We start from the raw sequence: 20,735 nt of genomic DNA, 5'->3' as shown, positions 1-20,735 counted from the left end.
TAAAAGTAAGGGTTACCTTGCTGGTTTTTTAATTTTTGGTACCAAGCCCAAAGCTGTTGTTGAAGCGTTCTGTTTGCTGTTATTTCATGCCTTCTTGAAATGTCCTCCTCTCACTTGACTTGGTGTTTGCACCATGGTGATTGTCATGCAATCTTCTTTAGAGAAAATGTCATTTAAAAACATATTCACTCTAAAATTTCACATTCATGTGGATAAACTCCTCCCAAAATGAAAGTCTCATTAAACAATTATCTATTTAGTATCTACATCAATATTTTTGATCACTTTCCCAGAATAGTCATCAAAAAGTCTTAAGCTTTATAAAGACTTGTTTTCAACAAGAAAAACTAGCCATGCAATATTAAATTATTTTTGTCATACAGTGTTTTCTTACCAAAATAAATAAAGTTAATGTCAACCAGAAGTTAGTACTATTTTCTTCTGCCAGGTTGAACATTCATACTGTGCCAGATTCCATCGTGGTTTTCAAGAAGCTTTTTGGGGAGTTGTTTGTTTGGTTTTGTTGGCTTTTTTTTTTCTTACTCTAGATTATTGACGTGGATATGCTTAGTGTCACAAATTGGGAGCATTTTCTTTAGTTGTCTAATTAAATGCAGGAAAGCAGGAAATGCAGTAATGTATACTCAGCATCCCTATTAGATTTCTCAGGATCATAAAATATTTTAAATTAGCAGGGACCTCTGCACATTGCCTAGTTCAACACTCTGCTCCAAGGGACTCATCCAGTCCACCCTCGTAGTAATGAGTGAATGAATTAGAAAGAAAATTTACATTCTCCAATTCCAACGTGTGTTTGCTGTATTTTGTCCCTGTCCCTTGTCTCACTGTGGTGCACCTCCGAGAAGGGTCTGCCTCTGTCATCTCTGTGTCCTCGATCAGGCAGTTCTAGACAGCAGTAAGGTGTCTGCTTACCCTTCTCTCTCTAGGCTGAAAAATGCCATCTCTCTAGGTCTCTCTTCATGTGTTGTGTGCTTCTTGGTATGCATAGCTTCCTTGCTACCTGCTTTACTGTTTGCTCTCTAAGACATTTCTTAGGAATTCATGAAAGCAATTTTATGACATATTTTTTTTTAGTTTGGGATACATATATCCTTACAAGTTTACTATGAAAAAACAATAAAATATTAACCAGTAATTTTAAGTACACTATTTTTGCAAGTCTTCAGACAATGACTGTTAATTTATATTCTTTGGATTTCATGAAGTAATATTAGAAATATTTTTTGTATCTGCTATACTTTAGTAGTGATGACACATTTTCAGTGGTGGTGTTCTCTGACAGCAGCTTTAATGACTGTCAGTATAAAATGGAGAGTTTTCTTCCATCTTTCTCAAAATCGTTTACTGCTTTCAAGATAGAATCATGGAATCATCAAGGTTGACAGAGACCTGCAAGATCATCCAGTCCAACCATAAACCCAGCACTGCCACTGTAACCCCTAAACCACATCAGTCAGTGCCAGATGCAGATGCCTCTTAAACACATGCAGGGATGGTGATTCCATCACCTCCTCCCAGGGCAACCTATTCCAATGCCTGACCACCCTAACAGTGAAAATTTTTTCCTAACCTCTAATCTGAATCTCCCCTGTCTCAGTTTAAGATCATTTCCTCAATTTCTCTCACTGCAGGCACAGGAGGAGAGACCAACCCCCACCTCGCTACAACCTCTGTTCAGGTAGCTGTAGAGAGTGATGAGATCCACCCCGAGCCTCCTCTTCTCAAGACTAAACAAACCCAGCTCCCTCAGCTGTTCCTCATGAGACATGTTTTCTAGACCTTTCATGAGCCTTGTTGCCCTTTTTGTTAACTAAGTTTGCCAAAATTTTGTGCCTGAGGATTTTGTTTTGGTTTGGGCTATGTTCTTGTGTTTTAACTAGTTCAGTCATCTGCTGAAAGTAAAGTTTTACAAAATAGTACTTTAAGGCTAAGACTAAGCATAAGAAGTAAAAGCTAAGCTTAATTTGAGGAAAAATCTCAAAAAAATTATTATATTTTGTGTGATTTTTGAAGAAATATCTTCTCAATCCAAACTGTAGTGTTTAGTACACAATCTTAAAGCATATAGTAACAAAATGAGATGGAGGAAAAAAAAGCAAAGATCACCTAGTAAAGTAATTTATTCACATTGTGGCATACATTGAGGGCCTACCTACAGAGAATTTTTAGGGAGAATTCCTAACCTTACTTAAAAAAACCCCAACAGTGTGACCGTAGATTACTTTCAGATTTTTGTTTCCTGGTTTTAAAATGTAGTAATTTGTATCTTAATTCATAAGCATAATTTTAATTGTATCAAAGAACATGCATATATTTTTCATTTAAGTTATTTTTACAAAACATATAGATATAATACAGCACCAGGTGATACATGATTGTCATAGACAACCGGACATCTGGTGTTAATGCCGTTGTCTCAGTTTGTAGAATACTGGTCAATTATTTTACAGGTAAATGACAAGGGAAGAAAAAAGGTGTAGTCTTCATAAAAATATAAAGAAATACATACTATATTGTAATTTATAGCAATTTTTGTAATTTAAAGAAACTATAATAGTACAAACTGAAAGAAATGGTGATTTTTGTACATGGTATTTCCCCAAGAATAAATGCAAACTATTCAAATGTTGTTTTTCCACTGTTAAATAACATAATATGGGCTATTGGAAAAAATCCCCAAATAAGTGTAAGAATTGTTTAGGAGATTATGGAGGGAAAGAATGTATTCTCTGCCTACAGTATTGAACTAATTACAGGAAAGTATTTTTTTATGTACATAAAGGGCAAACATGACACAGAAAGATAAAGATAAATAGTTCTAGATCTAACTAAATGTTTTATATTAATGTTTAAAGTACAGTGGTGAGGCAAAATGCGTATTTCTAAAACTATTTTAGGGTTTTTTTCACAGTTCCAGTTATTTACTAACACATACATAGCGTAAATGATCGGTAAAACAGAGTCCTTGTCTGACAGTTTCTTGGATGTTCTTTTTATTCAGTCATTTGGCCAAATCACTATCAGGTTGATGCTTTAGACTTTGTGTCTGGTTGAATAATATGAGCTTTAGCTGATCAAGGCTATTGCAATTCAGGAATTGTACTGAACTGACCCCTTCAGAAGACTAGTGCATGTTTTCTGGGCTTGAAAAATGAGACAAGTTGCAGATGTGTGTTTATATGCTTGGCAAATTAAGTCTTTGAAAACTGTACAATTCACATAACTCAAAAACATTTAGAAATCTGCTGGTCGTATCATCATAGTTGTAGCTTTGAGAGAGTATCCCGAGCCCTTCCAATAGTACCACTTGATCCCATTAAACTTGTTGTTGTTCTGTCGTAATGGATAATACATTCCATTGAGGTTAGAAGGACCACAGGCATCAAACCACCATCCTGCAAGACAGAAGACAAACATCAGCAGAAGTAATTTTCAAAATAGTATATAAGGTCACTTTGTTGTCTGAAAATGAAAAAGAAATCTAAACCCAGTTTTTCATTCTTATGATTTGGAACTGTCAGTATAAAACACTTGCCTCAAACTCAGAAAAGAAGTGTATTTTATGTATCAACTACATATTCTTGAAGCTTATATAATACATTGTACTTTAAAATTGAGAAGGGAAGGTGTTCAATCAAGCTTAACAACATCAGACATTGTTGACAGTCTGAGAGCAGAACATGAACTATAATGATACTGAGTTGTCTTTGATTTTATTTACTCTTTGGTAAATTCCTGTTCTTCAGAGATTTGAACTCATTTCTTAATCCTTCCTAGAGGGTTAATTCAGTTCTCTGTGCAGATCAATTCAAAACCTTCTGAAACTTGGTAAGAAGGAGAAGGAGGAAAAAGCAGCCCTCGTTGTCCTGACCTGTTAGTGGGTCATAAGGAAAATTTATTTTTATTAATATTATTTTTATACTTCTGTTATGATGGTGATAATATATGTGTTCTGTTTTGCAGGGCAATAATCCAATTATCCTTTTGGACAAACTGAAGCTGTCTTTTTTTTCTTGCAACTTGCGCTATAGGAAAACAAACCATTGCTTAAGAGATAACAGGAAGAGAAGTCAAATTTACAAAGAAGTTGTTTACATTTCAGAATGTGGAATTCTGATTAACAAATTATAGAATTTGGTTGAAGATAAAAATATCACTTAGAACTCAAATAAGTAGTGAACAATCATTAGAAAAATGTAGATATATCTGTGATGTATCTTTACCACTTCATAATTTTATCAAAATGTATTTATAATTCGTGTTGCCTTCTGTAACATGTGCAGTACACAGCAGCTTTTGGGGATTTTCTTCTCTGGGTAGTGAGGGAAAGAGTTTATACCTAAAGAATCAGGAGCCATTTCACTGATGAGCTGGATCTCTGAAACAGGTTTTTTGCAGGGAATTGTGTTTTGATCTCTGACTATTATCTCATTCCTTGGAGGAAGAATCTGCTATCTCTCTGATTAGTTCCACAATTACAGACTTTCTTGTACCCCAGCTTTAGAGACTTTTTTCCTCTGCTTTAACTTCTCCTGTTTTACTTTAACTAATCATTGTCAAATGATAAAATACTTCATTTGGAGTCACCATACTAGTGTTTCTATCTGTGAGCTTTGAGCTTTTTTAATAGTCAAAATTTACTAATTCAAAATTATCACTGTTTATCTCGTAGACAATTTCATTGCCAATAAAAATAGGAAGACTGAAAAGCATAAAAACATTCCTACCTCCTGTTAACATTTGTGAACATTTGCAAATACATTTGTCATTGTCTGCATCCTTTGTGCTAAAATCATTTCCTGGTTGGCTTATACTACTTATTTTGCCCGCTGTCCCAGTAAGTCCTTTAAGGTAAATCCTGTAGAAGTGAGAAATGGAAAAACAATTATTAAGTGGAAGTTGATGGTATCTGATCTGCAAAATAATGATGGAATAGTTTGCAATAAATATCCTGTTTAAATGGTTAAGTTCTCTTCTGGCCAATGTACTGTTGTAAGCTGTTTTTCAGCATAATGTTTTCATATGAACAGAAGTGGTCAGCACAACATTCTAATGAACAGCCTCCACATTTATAGAGATGATTGTTTGTTCATGCCATCATATTAGAAGCAAATTAGAGCAAGTATATAATAACTCCTGGAATTTTTCATGTAGATCATGTTTTTCTTAATACTGAAAGTACACTGTTGTACTCTTATGTAACAGTACTACAAATATTTGTTTATTAAGTTTAAAACAAAAATTTTGATTCCCATTCTGCTGTTAGCACAACATAGCAGTTTAGCATGATAACTGCATATATCAGAAATAATAACATTGTCTGGAGTATTAATTACAAGCTAGTAACTGATATTTTAGAAGTTTCTCAGTATTTCCCTTTTTACTTTCCTAATTATTCTTCTTTTTCACATCTCTCATAGATTTATTAGCATGAAATCCTCGCAAGTATTTAAGTTTTCTTCAATTCCCTGGCAAGGTAAGCTTTCAGTGAGGCTGCTGCTGTGTTGGGATGTGCTTACACAGGTGCTGATGCAGTCTCAGTGGGGAGAGACACAGGACACCGAACTGGAAAGACTTGAACCCTCTGCTCTCATAGTATCTCTTTGGTGGTTGAATTTCTGTATCAAATAACTCATGCTTCTCAGAGGCATTCTGTTTGTTTAAGGAGGAGATCTGAATCTCTGAGGAGAATTAACTTGTCCCTGAATCAATCTTTATCTTCCATGTAATTCTCGCTTATGATAGAAGTTGTCTTTGGGAGTTTAACAGATTATTTTAACACATTTTGTATTCCTTATTTGAAAACATATTGAATGAATGAATTTTTACTCATTTAGGTTTCAAAAGATCAGCTCATTACAGATTTTCTCAAAAATGTCTTTCCAAAAATTTATTCTGTTTTTTTTTTAAGATGAGTTCAAAATTATACAAGGCAATTTATAACATAAATTATTATTAAAATTTCCAAGTGTAATGTATGTGCCTAGGCTTGATTCTTAAATATAATTTGAAGTCGAATGTAGGCACAGTATTATTCACTTACTGTTATTAATAAATTTTTTAAGTACAGCTTAATATAACAGAAGATGAGAGGGAGTGGATGGAAATTGAAATGAGAGGTTCTGACTGGATATCAGGAAAACCTTTTTTGCCATGAGGACAGAGAAGCAGATTGTGCAGTCTCCACCTTTGGAGGTTATCAAGACATAACTGAAAAGCCCTGAGAAACCTGGTTTGACTTCTTAGCTTTGAGGTCAGAAAGTTTGATTCAAAGTCCATTCTATCTCAGTTTTATGGTCCAACTCATAATCTTTCCAGCATTTGGAATGTATTAATCGTTTCTTACTTAATGGATCACAGATTCATAGAATGGTTTGGGTTGGAAGGGACCTTAGAGATCACCTAGTTCCAATCCTCCTTACACTAAACCAGATTTCACACTTTCACTAAACCAGATTGCTCAAAGCCCTGTCCAGCCTGGCCTTGAACACTGCCCCCTAGATGGGGCATCGAAGATACTCTTAATTGAATACTTTCTTTGTGGTTTGGATTTTTTTTTTCTTTTTCATAATGTTAAATATATTCTTTAAACCATTTTATGATTCATTCCATGTTTGGTTGCATATTATAAGAAAGTTTCTTTTACCATCTTAGTTTTCAGTAATTATTTTTTAATACTGTAAGTAGACAAGGGTAATGACCCAATTTGCAAAGGTTGCCTTTCTAAGTATTTTAAAGAATTACTTTAAAAAAAATCTCTGCTGTAGATTCTGACTGTTACCAGATGAAAAAATATTTACTTTGGAGTTGAGACAACTGTATACTACGAAGGCATTAAGATCTAATGTTTTCTGGGGGGCAGATGCTGATAGTTTGGAATTGCTTTGCTTGCAATAAGATTTGAGTTGAAATAACAGCATCAAGTTCTCTCAGGTGTCAGATTAACTTTATTTACAACAAATAGCTGCTAGAAATCTTGGAGAAATTCACCTAAATGTACATAATTTTTCTGTCCAGTCACCTAAAGCTCCATGATTCTGTATGATTACTAAAAAGAAACAGTTCATGGACCATGTAGTAGGAAAGCATCTGTTATGCTGTGGAGTCTCTAGTTTCTTCTAGAGCAAATCAAACAATATCTCCTGCATTTACAGAGAGCCTGGAGAATAAACTATAAACTGCCCATATATTTCAGCTGTGGATGATATTATTTCAAAATGTATAATACTATGATACTATTTAAAGTGTATAATACTTTGATAGTATTTATACAAAAATTATTTGAAATTTGTATTATTTATTATTCTAACTAAGATATAAGAAGAAATTATGAAGCTTTACATTTTACAGTATGATGGGAGCATAAACAAAAGGTCCATTAAAATCTGGTGGTTAAATTAAGAAGTTTGTTGGTGGTTAAAATGCACATTTGCTTCATTTTCACAGGTAAGAGAGTTATTCTTTGAAAATCTTAACCAGTGGGTCATGGAGGCATCAGGTCAGATTACCTCAGTCTGCTCTTCATGACAATAGAACAGTTCCTACTAGCCACTGACTTAAGTGGGAAAGCCTTCATCTTAGTCATCCATCTTCCAGAAATGTATTTATTGCAGGGAATCAGGATTTGATAGCAACTGCAGACAGGTTCCTATTGTCCTGATGACTGTGCACTCCTATCTATTATACTGGCACATGTATCCTATCTTATTCTCTACCATCTCTTCATCTTTGCATTTTTTGTGTTACACTCAGGCAGTGTGCACTAGAATAATACACAATTTCTCCTTTGGAAAAAGAAATAATTATTTAGGCAATAGGTGAAAAATGAAGCAAACATTATTTTCTGAGTGAAATGGAAAATAGTCATGACTTGTACAAAATAAGGTCATGCATCTACACAGTTTAGAATGATTACTGTAAAAGCTTTGTTTTATTCAAGTCTGATTTTTCTGCTTACCTGTATTTTAGTTCTTCACTTGCTAGAGAGAAATGGTCATACAATGAATATGCCTCATTTCCTTCCCAGTCTTTCAGGTGTATTTTAAGAACGTAACGCTTCTGATTAGTCAGTTGAGAAACAAACTCATTTCCCAGCCAGTACTCCCCAGCAGGATCACCAAATCCCTGTAATTCAAGGTGTATATTTTAAACTACATGTTATATTAAAGCTTTGTTTTTGTTGGGTTTTTTTGTTTAAGTTTGATATTATCACTTTATCTATTTTCAAGTTTAATAGTTTTCAAGTCTGTCAACTGACGATTTTGCTGTATCTATGAGGGTTACTGGTGTGTAATATTTCAAAAAGTTAATTTCAGCAAAGACAAGCTCAGGAATCTGAAACAGTGAATCAGTATTACTTCATAGATTTGTAGCAGTTTCGACTGTTGCCACTAGAAACACAAATATAAATAACTCAAAAAATGTAGACGTATGATGGAACAGTTGATTAAAGAAAAGTAAGGTTTCTCTTTAAAAACAAACATCACACTTGCAAGTCTGCTTAGACAAACAACTTATTTGATTCTGACATTTTCTGAATGAGCATCTAAGGACATGGACAACTTTTTTAAGTTGTTTACATTCTAAGAATGCTATTAATGTAACTCTAGTGTATTAGATTTCAAATAATAATAACTAATATTAAGGCTTCAGAAAACACTGCTTACCATCTTGTACTCTTTCCATGTCCGATGGAAGTCCACACTACCATCTTCACGTCTCTGAATAACTGTCCAACCTCCTCCACCAGTTTCCATGTCACAGTAGGCCTGTCAGAGTAAGTGTGTAACAGCTGAAGTGCATGCAGTCATGGCAACAAAAACCCAGAAAGGCAAGTTGTGTGCAAAATATGTGTTACACAAAAATGCAGGTTTTTCATAGCTGTCGTACAAATCAGTTGTGGTTGTCCACAAATAGATGTGATTCCTCTGTATATTCCTCTGTATCACACTTAACAGAATACAAATGACACCTTAAAAATAGCTGGTAGCTGCTGTTAAACGAAGGAAAAAAAAAAGGAATGTAATTTCTTATTCTGTACTTCCCTCTTGCACTGGTATCTTTGTGAGTTTCCTCATGATATATTTTTTCTAAAAGATGTTTTCAGTTCTCCATCTTTTCTGTGAGAGATCTGTACAAGTTCCCATGGCTTTTCAGAGTATGCTGTCAAGTTCAGGCAGTAAGCAAACTGAAATATAGTTTTATTTCCACAGTCATTGTTCAGTGCCTTTGCAAATGGTCTGACCCCAATGTTAAATCTAGGTGTAGAACTGTTATTATCTCAAAGTTAAATCCTGAAGTCACATTATACAGACTGCAATGAATGTCTTATATTCTTGAACACAAAAGTAACAACTATAAGATGTTTCCAAATATTCCTAAATCACCTTTGATTTTACCAAGTCATTGCTAAAACTTTGAAAGGACTGACATGTAATAGGCAGTTCACTGAACTCACTGTTAGAATTCCCAATAAATGCATCCCTGGCACAGTAAAATTCAAGTTTATAGGTGTCTTGCTCAGTCAGTCTCCTCCTAGATTAAATCACTACAGTGTCAGAGATGAAAGGTGTTACTGAAGGTGCCAGTGTATTGGGGAGAAGTTGATGGAAAAAAAGTCTTTTGACAATTAACAGGAATTTTGGGGTGATGTTTGGGAGAAATAGAGGACAAATTAACAAGAAAATGTTGTAAATATGTGAGTAGTACAATTTTTCTTGACAAAGGATTTTAAATTGTTGCATCTAATTCTGCTTTTGTGAAACTAACAGAACTTATAGCTAGATGTGTGAAGTTAATGGAGATGTTAATGGAGCTTGTGTAATTCAGTACAACGAAAGGCAAAGTGAAGTCAGTATCTATTTAAATTGCATGTTAGTACCAATACTATCTTTAAGAAAAAAATTAAATTGCTTGTACAAGTATTCCTGTCTGGAGAATTCACAGTTTATTAACTGTGAATTAACTCTCTCATTTGTAAGTTTAATTTTTTTTTTACCACTTTCTGCCAAGATACTAAAGTTCTGAGTCTTCTTCAGAATTGTTTCACATCTTTGAAAAGTTTTTGTATTCTATTGTGAATATTAAACTACTAATATTAAATTAACTTCTAATCTGTATTCTAGGTCTTTTCATCTATTAAGGGAAGTTGTGTCTTCCCATTTACAGCTGTGGAGCTAAGATTTTACTTCCTACACTTTGATAGGATATTTCATCTGTACAGACTAAATAAATAAATAAATAACCTAGCCAAGCATTTCAGTATGAATTTGGATGTTTCCTTCTTTGTTTAAAAATTCTCTCAGTGGTCTTACTTATTACCTAACTTATTACTGCTGCTTGTCACAGTGTGCCTATAGATGTCCCAAATCGTGACTGAATAACACTGAAGCTGTATGGCTTTTTCATCCTCTTCTTTGGGTCACTGGCTTATCAGTGTTAGCAGTTAGCAGATTTGAGCTCTTTGAACTGTTAAACATCCTGCAAATTCATTGAAAAAGTGTGACTTCAGAGAAGCCAGAATTTCCTTCTGTCCTACGGCAGTTTTATGTGTGTCATTTTAGGAAGTAAAGAATTCTCCTTACTAAATTTTCAGTGTAGTTGGTTCTTTTAGGATATGTGGATTGTACGTATGTTATGCACACAGAAACGTATATATTTATATAACTCAAACAATGTATTTACAGTTCAAGCAGTGTCTTTTCAGAAAGAAAGCCCTTTCAGCTGCAAATATCAAATATTTTAGTGTTTCAATAGGCCATAGCACATTAGAAATCCAAAGCAGATACTCTATTTTAAGCTTGTATCTAGACTCTTTGTTCAACATCAGAGAATAATGAGACATTCAATTTGAGATTTTAGGAAAGATAAAATATATAAGGAAAAGAGTTGGATTAGGGATTACTGCTTAAAGTATATCATGTGAATTGAATTTAATTGAAAGCAGCAACTTTAATTTGTACTGATGTATGCGATTCCTTGCACCTCTAAGCCTGGTTTTTCTTTGTTTTGAATAACATCTGTATTTAATGATTGGTAAAAAATTGGTAACAGTATATAAATTTTATTTAGTTAAAATAAAAATTACCTTGTAAAGAAAAGAGAAAAGATGTAAGAGATTATCAATCTGTTTCAGAAAGCTAATTCATGAAGTGTAATGTATATGTGAAAACTAATTTCCACAGAGGGCTATGAAGGATACTAAGAATGGGCTAAAGCAGATGCAGATACTTTTATTAAGCATTACTACAAGTTTAAAAGCTGATTTAACAATGGTAAAATATCATTGGTTGTAGAGAAAGTTGTTGATTCTGAAGCTTCACCCCACTTGAAAGAACAGTATAAGTCAGATGGAGAACAGAACTGTTTCACCCTTCTCTGTAACATGGAGTTTTTAACTATGTACAGTAGGAGCCCATGTATTAATTTACTAGAGCCGCAAGTCCAGTTGAGATTGCTACTGTAGATGTTAATTGATGGGTTTTTTGAATGTTACATTCCATTTCCTTGATGCCTACCATCTAAATTTTTACTCAGTTGGAATTACTACTTTGAAGTAATAAATGCCTTTAAATAACACTTTATTATGTTCTAATTAGATTAAAATATTCTTGAACAGTGAATGACTGTGGATGTCCTACATGAAATATTCCTGTAACAGGCAGTATCCATTTTGTAAGTGAATGGTAAGATAACTAGCTGTTATAGGCACTATAGGTTTATTGGAATAAATGCTGGGGTACTGCAAATTTGTTCTCAAAAGGAAAAGCAACTCACTAGGAACTGAAACACATAACAGGAAATTGGAGAAGAGATATCCATAAAAATCTCATATAGATTTTTTTTACCAGTAACAATTTTTAGAAGTTTATGTAAATTTGGGAGTATAATGTTTCCACACCAAAAATATCAGTCATCTCTAAGGCTTTCTTTTATCACTTGTTACTAGAACAGAAGTCTTCTGACCTTTCAACCTAGCCTAGGTTTTATATTCAAAAGGAAGACATGTAACATTTGATAAAACTAGTAAAAATAGATACCGAGATTAGACTGGCAGCAGGAGTCTTCAAACAGATGCCAAAAAGAATAAAGAGATTAGCCTCTCAAGTTACAACAAATTAGAATGGGGAATATTTGAAGTATCTTGTGAACTGCTTCAGTGCTTACAATTCTAGCAGCTGTGGCACTGTGAGAGGGTATTTGGGATGTGTTTTCAGACCTACTTTGTGAATGGTAAGGCTCAGGCTGAGTTATCAGGATGAAGATCCACTACAGTTTTTATGCCAAAGCAAGTGCAGTTCAGTGATTTTGTATTCTGCTGTCTCTGCCTCCTAGAGATGTGACTAGATAAGAACTGCAATCTGAGTTTCCTTGTTCTGGAAAAAATAACTACACACAAGGTTTATAATTTAATTTAACTTAATACCAGCTATCAGTAAAAGACAGATGATGAGACTTCTAAGATTCATAGAAAAAAACCCATAATCATCTTACTTATTCTTACTGTATTGGTGAAGCTACAAATATGATCTTTTTTAATGCTTGGCATTGGAAACAATGTGTATGTGTATTTTAGACATAAAGACCACTGCATAAGCTCCTTTTAAAATGACTAGTTTTTTGGAAGGTTCCGATAAACCATTTTGTTGGTAAATCCAACCTTGCCCAAATCACTGTCTGCAAGAAAGTTTTGGTTAAAAGGCCTTGGCTCTGAATGTGTGTCAGTTCTGGGACAAAAATTCAGCTACACATGGGTGGAAATGGGAAAGAGCTTAGCCACTGTTTCAGTCACTATTTTAAGCTTTGGGGTAATATGTTGGTAACAGTTTTATGTCCTCTGCCTGGTTAAGACCAGGAGGTTAATTGGTTCATGTGGTTGCTGTAAACATGAAACTATTGACTTTTCATGGGTTTGCCTCTGCCATTTTTCCTTGTGTCAGCAGTCTTCTGCTGTTTTTCCTCAGTGTTTTTAAAAGGACTTAGCTTTTGTCCTGGTGCAGAACAGGAAAGCTTGAAAATATTAATGGAATTAAATAATTGTTTTCCTCTCGACTCTCATATGCAGTTCCTTAGTTTTGGATTATGATGGGAGACAAATTAGTAAAGTGGGATCAGTTACAGATTACACAGGAGTTGTTTATAAGCCCGTTGGGAGGTCAGAAGGTGTTACAAGAGGAAAAGATGAAAACATAAACAGCAGTGCAGCACTTTTGGCAAATAAAAAAGGTCACTCTGTTTCCTGGTCTGAGTAGCCATCCACATCATAAACAGTTGAAAATGGTGTAACATGTTGATTATCCCTAAACCTTCACTTCCCTTGACAACTCCTCTATATTTGTATAAAAAATCAGCATCAGATTAAAACTTTTTTAGTCTCTTATTTTCAATGTCATATGGTAAGTAAAACCTTCCCTGTCTTTTTTCTATCTGAGGTGGGCAGAAAACGATTTAAATTCTTTATAATTATTAAATTACTGATTTAATAGTAACTTAGTTAAATTAGTACATTTTAACTACTTTTTATCCTAGTTACCAAAATGGGTATTTATGTTAAGTGTTTTAAACCTCCATGTTCAAATGTAAAGCATGTAATATTTTATAGTCTATGAAATTGTGACTGTACTTTTGAAAATGCAGTGTTAAAGTTTATGACAGAAATTTTCATTCTGTAATATGTCCTGCACTTGCATCTGCTTTTAGAAAATATGCATGCTCTGTCTATTATATATGACAGTAAAATTAAAACCAAAGAAAAAAGCTTGAGACAAGTAATAGTAAGAGATCCAAGGAATGTAAACCTTCCTGAGATGTCTAACAAAGACTGCTGCAATCTATTACTTCAGAGGTGTAGTCGCTTGCATCTCCTTTAGCTTTTAAAATTGTGATTGTAGATATCTATGCTATTTAAATATCATTCAGCTTTGCATTTTATGCCATCTTATGTAACTAACTTTCCTGTGAAACAGTTGTATTTAGATGAGAATATTTGACAACAAAACCAGCTTTTTTTTTTCCCCAAGAAAAGCTGACTGCAAATAATTTTTCTAGATGATATCTGCAAAAAATTTGCAGGTTTTATCTGTTGTATTTTATAGGTGTTACCCAAACAAATTGCTTATTTTCTTTAGCTGAGAGCTTTGTAAATATAAAGATCACAGTCTGGCTTGAGCTAGATGAAGTTCTGGCACTTCAAAGACTAGTCACTAGTGAATTTCATCTCTAAACCTTTGCTATCCAAGCTTGGGGGAAAAATAATTTCTCTGTCAGGGTTTTATCAATTTCTTTTCACATGTGCCTCATTTTTCTCTGGGTTCTTTTTAATTTTCTGTTAGTTTTTCTGATGTAATAAAGTAGAGCCTTAGGAGCTCCACTAAATATTTCCCTTTTTTTGTGTAAGAAAATGTCTACAGTAGAAATTAGAAAATAAAAACATTAGAAAATTATTTAGTGTTTGTCTAAGAAATATATTAAGCAATTTTTTTTTATATTCAAATGTTCTTTAGCCTCGTCAGCTGTGTCTGAAAAGTTAGAAACAAACATTCATCGTTTGTGCCCCATTCCTCCCAACAGGGTTTGGTTTTTTATCCTGACAATCCATGTGTGACTTTTCTCCCTTTCACGTTCTGTTTACTGTTTCAATTGACTTGTACTATCTGAAGCTTTATCATTTTATTTATTTCAGTAGATGGAGCATCTGTCAGGCATCCAATGTTTTATCTACTGAGTGCCATTTTTAGCTCGAGCTCTCTTCTATAGAGCTATGGTGTACTGCTTTAACTGAAATTGATGCTGAAGTTCATTTCAGTTAAACACATAGGGAAAAAATACCCACAGAGGAATTTAAACTGATCTAGTGAAACCACTGCAAACTCACCTTTTATTTAAATCAGAGCAGTATTTTCCAGAAAAGTTACCCAGTGTCAGTCGTGCTGATCTAATTGTTAATGCAATTGTTATACTAATGTCCTTAAAACTCTGTCATGAGTCTACATCCATGAGTACTCTTCAGTGTCCCTGATTTTACCTCCTTTTGCCACGTGAAGAGACTTGGGCATATGAAAGAACTAAGAACTTAAGAGGAGACAGGAGTCTGCAGATCATGCAGAGAAACTCTGATGGAGTTACAGACTTTATGAAGAAATAACAGTACATTATTGCTTTAGCTGCGCTAATTTTGCAGAAAAAGGAATTAAATTCTGGCATGCTGACACAAACAACAAAATGCTCACTCATTTTAACTGAGCCAAGGTTTCACCTGAAGGATTTTTTATTTCCTTTTAGATATTGTGACCTAGGAGTGATGAAATGCTTATAAAAAGACCTTAGTAAGTAGTAAACTTCACTATTAACTAGCCTTCAAAATAGCATATTTGCCAGATCAAATAACTTTTAACATCCAGTATGCCTAGGTAGCTCTTTATCCTACCTTCTTTTCTTGTGCAGTGTTTGAAACTGTTAAAGTGTAGATTCCACTTGTTGTCAGTCCAGATTTGAAAGCTTCAGCACAGTCCTTGAAGCTGATTTGCTCCTCTTTAGCTATGAAGTTGTTCTTAGCTATTAAAAATACAATTGAAATGGAAGGCATTAAGAGAATACAAATAAAAGTTACTGAGAAGCAATTATTATGTAATCAGCTTAAAGCTTTCCATCTCAGAAAAAAATGTCTGGTCCTGAAAGAAATGACAGATCAAGATACTTACTATGCATGTTGTTACTTTGTATTATTTACAGACATTATTCTGATAGGAGTCTGGTTGCTTCATAAATTGAAAATGCCAATACTTATGTTGAATAAGAAAACTTAGGATATTGCGTGACATTCAGTTAAACAGTTTCTGCTTCCACTCATTGCCTTTGCTGGACTCTTACGTGTATTACAACGTCTGTGCTCATTAACTATTACTACATAAATACCTAACTAGCAAGTGATTATGTTAGTAATCATTTTTGGGCAATACTCTAATACTGTAAAATTCAGTGTAAGAGTTATGAAATCTTTTATAACACAGCAGATTGGTGGAACTACTCTTGCAAAGATTTTAGATATTTTTCTTTGCCCCTGTGCTGAGCAGGAACAAGTTTATATGTAGCAACCTGAAGCTTGGTAGCTTAGCCCAACCCACTGCAGAGACATCCCTTCTGGCATTGATTTGTGTAAAAAACACATTTTCATATGTCTAAGCCTTCTTATTCTACAGAACAATCTGAAGTTCATCTTTTTGTTCAGTTCTTTATAACTATGGAGTTTGGAATTTCCTGGCATTTCGCCTGCTGACTCATATTTCATATTTGAACCTTTTGGAGTTGGTTCTGTGTTGGTTCTGTGTTGGTTTTGTTCCCTTTTAATTCAATCTAAAAAGCACAGTCAGTTACTACAAACGTTTAGGTGGCATATAAATACGTGCTTATATTACATTTGCTTATTATGTTCTTTTTAGCTTGCTTATTCATTATTTACCTGTTTAAGTGTTTTGCCTTAAATATAAAAATAACACGTTCAGTGTTTTAATTGCTTTTCCACACTCTATTGTTTGTATACTGTCTTAGAAGCTTTCCCTGCTAATTTTGTCTTTTTGGCAAACACTCATTATTTTTTCCACTCTGGGTTTAACGGTGCTGTAGCCAACATGACTTTGACTTGTTTACTTATTTGTGCACTAGCATAGCAGATAACATCAGCAGGAACATGTACAGCCTTGGTAATGGCATTTAAGGGGATAGCGTCAGTTATCAAGACAAAAAAACTTGGGATTTACTTTCTTTTGAAAAACCTACAACATCATATTATTTAGGACACAACTGAAAGTAAGGACTTCTGGACACTCTTTTCCTTTTCTGTGATCTATCTTACAGTAATATAACACATGCCACCTATACTATCTTTTAAGTTGTAATTACAACTTTTAAACATTTTTCGTGGTATTTAATTTTAAATCCTTTTTAGGGGTTCTGTATGCTTGTGTTTTAAGTCCTGAGAACTTTACAGGCAAATGTGCCAGATTCTACAGTCTTTTATATGGAACAGCTATACCTTTTTAATTTGTCCAGGTTCCCTGTCAGACATAAAATTCATGGCAAGGAATGTTTAAATCTTGTGTAGCCATAACTTTGTGGTTTGTGGGGGGTTTTTTATGGAGCATGTGAATCTGCATAAATTTGGAAGCTGTGCTCTGTGGCTCTGATTTGTTGCAGGGTTGTCAGGCAATTAGAGGTGAGATTATTGCCTATAAATTATCTGGGCTGAGGGATTTTTAGGATGATCAAGGAAATTTCAGTGGAGGACTTTTGGGAGTACCTGTTGCCCTGGGCTGCTGCTTTCTGTTGTTAGAGGTAAAAACTATGCCTGTGCTGATTCCTTTGCCTTTAGCAGCCACTATAATTTGTCCTTTCTTCTTTGTCCTTTCTCCTATGTCCTTTCTCTATGCACATAAAGCAATGAGAGGTGGCAGAAACAACCTGTGTGAGCCAGGAAGAAATGTTGCAGGCCTACATCATGCAGTCTAACCTAGATACATGGTCAAGGGATTGTATATAGCTGCACGAATGCTATGTGAGATGAATGATACTCTGTAAATACTCTGTATTTTGCTGAACCACTGGAGAAGTGGGAAGGCAAAGCAGTGTAAACCACAGAAGACGAACAAAATGTTGTAAAGAAACCATATAAAAGATGTGATTGTTTCCCCTACCCCCCTAAAAAGTAGGTTAATTAACTCAGGCACAAAAAAATACAGACTTTTTGAGAAGCAGAAGTGTGGCAGAACTAAGTGTAAGGCTTTATAGGTAATAATGTACACAAATTAGGAAATAGTACAGAAATTTTATAAGCATGTCTGCTTTTACTTACAGTTTGGTGTAGATATCATAGTAAGCAAGTTATGAACAGTCTCCATCAGATCGTGTTGCTGCTTTTGCAGAACTGAGTTGTTTACTGTAGCTGTAACTAATTGTTTTTCTAGTTCTTCTATAATAGAATTCTGTCTGGATACTAGGACTTGAAGCTGATCTTTTTCATCTTTTATTGACTTCAGTTGAAGTGTGTGCTTGTCTTCCATCTCAAGAACTCTTTTTTCTAGAAAGCTAAATAAAAGATTACAATTAGGCTCCCTAAAACAGTTTTGAGCTGATGTCAAGCCTGTTTTAGAAGTTTCAAGTAAGTACTTGATTTCATTCTCTGATGCCATGCCTGCAGTAGGTGACTAAATGAAAGTTTGGTTTCATAGTGACTAAAATTTCATGGGTTTACCCTATTAAAAGATGAAACTTATTTTCATCTTCAAAGAGAATGAATGAAACTGTGAACTTTTCAAATGTCCTATAATTACAATAAAATATATACTTAATATGAATTAATGTTATGGCATTAAGACAGGGAAATGTGCAAACAGTTACTTGAAAATGTGTTAGCCATCTCCAGTTCTGGAGCTAGTATGATTAAGTCTCTGGATGGAACATTATTTCACTGCTAATTGTTCTGATGCAGACTCTGAGAAAGCTGATGTTAAAACATGCATGGCCAGAAGACAGAAATTCACCTAAAATCCATTGCTGTTATTGGGAAAAAAAAAAAATCTTGATTCTTATGTTTCAAGCAGATTAGCTCAAAGTCAGATTACCTTTTGTTAGGTGAGAAACAATGCTTTTGTATTTACATGAATGTTACAAGAGTAGTCTAAGGTCTGCTGAGTTCAACACCAAAGAAAAGTGACCTTTAAAATTCAGTATTTCCTTTGCTTTCCATTTGATAAGGATGCTTGCTTTTCTTAAGCTGGTAGATAAAACCTTTAGGGAGCATATATAAATGTAGTAGACTAGTGAACAAAATGTCATAACATGTCTCATGGGTTTTTTAAGCTAATTCTTTCAAAATAAAAAGCACTTTGCACATATGGTTCTCATCAAAAAACATGGTTTTGAAGGATAAAACTTACTGTTATTGCTTCTTTTAAATTTCTCTGTAAACTATTTATTGCCAAAAGTAAAATAAGACCCTGATGATATGGAAACCAAACCAGCTGAAAAAAGCTATGAGCCTTTGGACCACAGCTGAGTAGAGAAAAGGAGAGGAGTAACAGTTGGATATTAGTCTGAATTTCAAACGTTGACTAGTAAGGAACGTTGAATGTGATTAGTGTTTTATTTTTCTCATGTTAGAAAAAAACTGTGGCAATGATCTGGTTGGTCATTAGGATAGCTGGGTACTACATGGAATTAAAATTTTGGAGATGTGGTTGCACTCAATTAGTTGGAATCAGGTTACTGATAACTTCATCTGGATAAGTCTAAAGAAGAATATAAATTGGCGTAATGAGATGTATTTCAGTTTTAGCCTTAAGTTCCTCAAATAAAGGAGAACTTTAAATAGTGAAGGATGATATATAAACAAAATACAAGAAGAAACTTGCATGATCTCCTAGGCTTTAAATAATATATGACCTTTGTAATGAGAATAGCTGTGTGGGGGGAGCTTGTGTACCAGGGCTTATTTTCTGACTTGAGTACATTTGTTTCTAAAAGTATTAGAAGGGCACTTCAGGGAATAGCATTTTATTGGGCTGATAGGCATACTTACCTGTTTTTTTCTTGTAATTTTGTTATCTCATTGGTTTGATCTGAAATCTGTCTTTCGAGTTTGTTTGTTGAAAGAGAGTGTTCCAAAAGCTGAAGTTCAAGTCTGGTTGTCTGGTTTAATACCTAAATAAAATTTACAAAAAAAATTTGACAATTAAGATACTTCTTTTAAATAAATTTTAGTTTTGTTATGTTCTGAAATCGTGCAAATCTCTTTTAAGCTTATGATTAAAAAATATATTTTTTTCAACAATGTGGGCAAAAATGCTCATGGAATCAGAATGAAGAATACACAGGGTTGCACTAATTTTGTTATTACACTACCATATATGAGTGGGAATATTTCAGTAGTCTGCTACATTTCTGATCAATGGATAAGAGTTACTGTGTACTTTAGCTTTGCTGTTATACCTTCCCCTCTGTTATGATAATTCCTACTTCATTACTGGAACTGTTATGGTTGTTACTCAAAGAATGAGTTGAGTTGTTTTCTCAGTCTGGTGTAGAAAGTAAGTACTCTCTCACTTGCTGAAATCTTGGCCCAGTCCTAAAATCACTTGATAGTTCCCTCCTTGCTATTTTTCTCAATCCCAAATTATATTTTCAGATGTTTTCCATGTGAACCACACTTTTGTCAGTTCATTCTTTCTGTTTGAATGGTACCTTTTCTAAATATATTGTTTACACTTCATTTGCATCTTTAAATCAAGTGATGCAGATACTAGGAAACACAGAAGATACTGCTTGCTCTGTATTGGATTGCATTACTTTGAGGCATGTTTTCTAGAAATATTTTCTCATTGTCTTAGAACAGCTTTTTTTAATTCAACAGAATTTGGCTTTCCTTGACAGGAAGAATTGATTACTCATGTCCTTCATGTTAAACAGTCATTCAGGACATGATTTCACACTTAAGTGTAATTGAAAACTATTGCCAAAAGTAAGTGTCCTTGAGAGAGCAATTGTTTGCTTAATTTCCTTATGTTGCTAATTAAGCCTTTAACCCAGTCACCAGTAATTTCAAGCAGAGAAGGAAAGTTACAGTCATGATTTTCTTCCTCAAAGCAGAAAATAATTAAGTAATTTCCATAAAGACATTATAATGAATGAATAAATACATCTAAACATGTGCAAAATATTGGGCT

The 20,735-nt window shown here is 34.1% G+C and overlaps 1 protein-coding gene across 2 annotated transcripts in view; it reads right to left on the bottom strand.

The window, feature by feature from the left end:
• Positions 1 to 2,125: 2,125 nt before the first annotated feature.
• The window catches only part of ANGPT2 (angiopoietin 2), a 41,251-nt gene continuing 22,641 nt past the window's right edge, over positions 2,126 to 20,735 (bottom strand). For both annotated transcript variants that reach the window (XM_050316100.1, XM_050316102.1), the window contains 7 exons: positions 19,592 to 19,713; positions 17,867 to 18,099; positions 15,446 to 15,573; positions 8,688 to 8,789; positions 7,979 to 8,145; positions 4,749 to 4,879; positions 2,126 to 3,416 (listed from right to left, as the gene is read on the bottom strand). In XM_050316100.1, the coding sequence (XP_050172057.1) occupies positions 3,256 to 3,416; positions 4,749 to 4,879; positions 7,979 to 8,145; positions 8,688 to 8,789; positions 15,446 to 15,573; positions 17,867 to 18,099; positions 19,592 to 19,713 (1,044 nt within the window). In that variant the 3' untranslated portion in view covers positions 2,126 to 3,255. The remainder of the gene's footprint in view (positions 3,417 to 4,748; positions 4,880 to 7,978; positions 8,146 to 8,687; positions 8,790 to 15,445; positions 15,574 to 17,866; positions 18,100 to 19,591; positions 19,714 to 20,735) is intronic.

Source organism: Myiozetetes cayanensis, unplaced genomic scaffold (assembly GCF_022539395.1).
Source record: "Myiozetetes cayanensis isolate MyiCay16 unplaced genomic scaffold, myiCay2020 scf2-11, whole genome shotgun sequence".
Classification (NCBI taxonomy): domain Eukaryota; kingdom Metazoa; phylum Chordata; class Aves; order Passeriformes; family Tyrannidae; genus Myiozetetes; species Myiozetetes cayanensis.
Note: the sequence above shows the minus strand (reverse complement) of the source record. Positions and strands in the feature narration are given on the sequence as shown.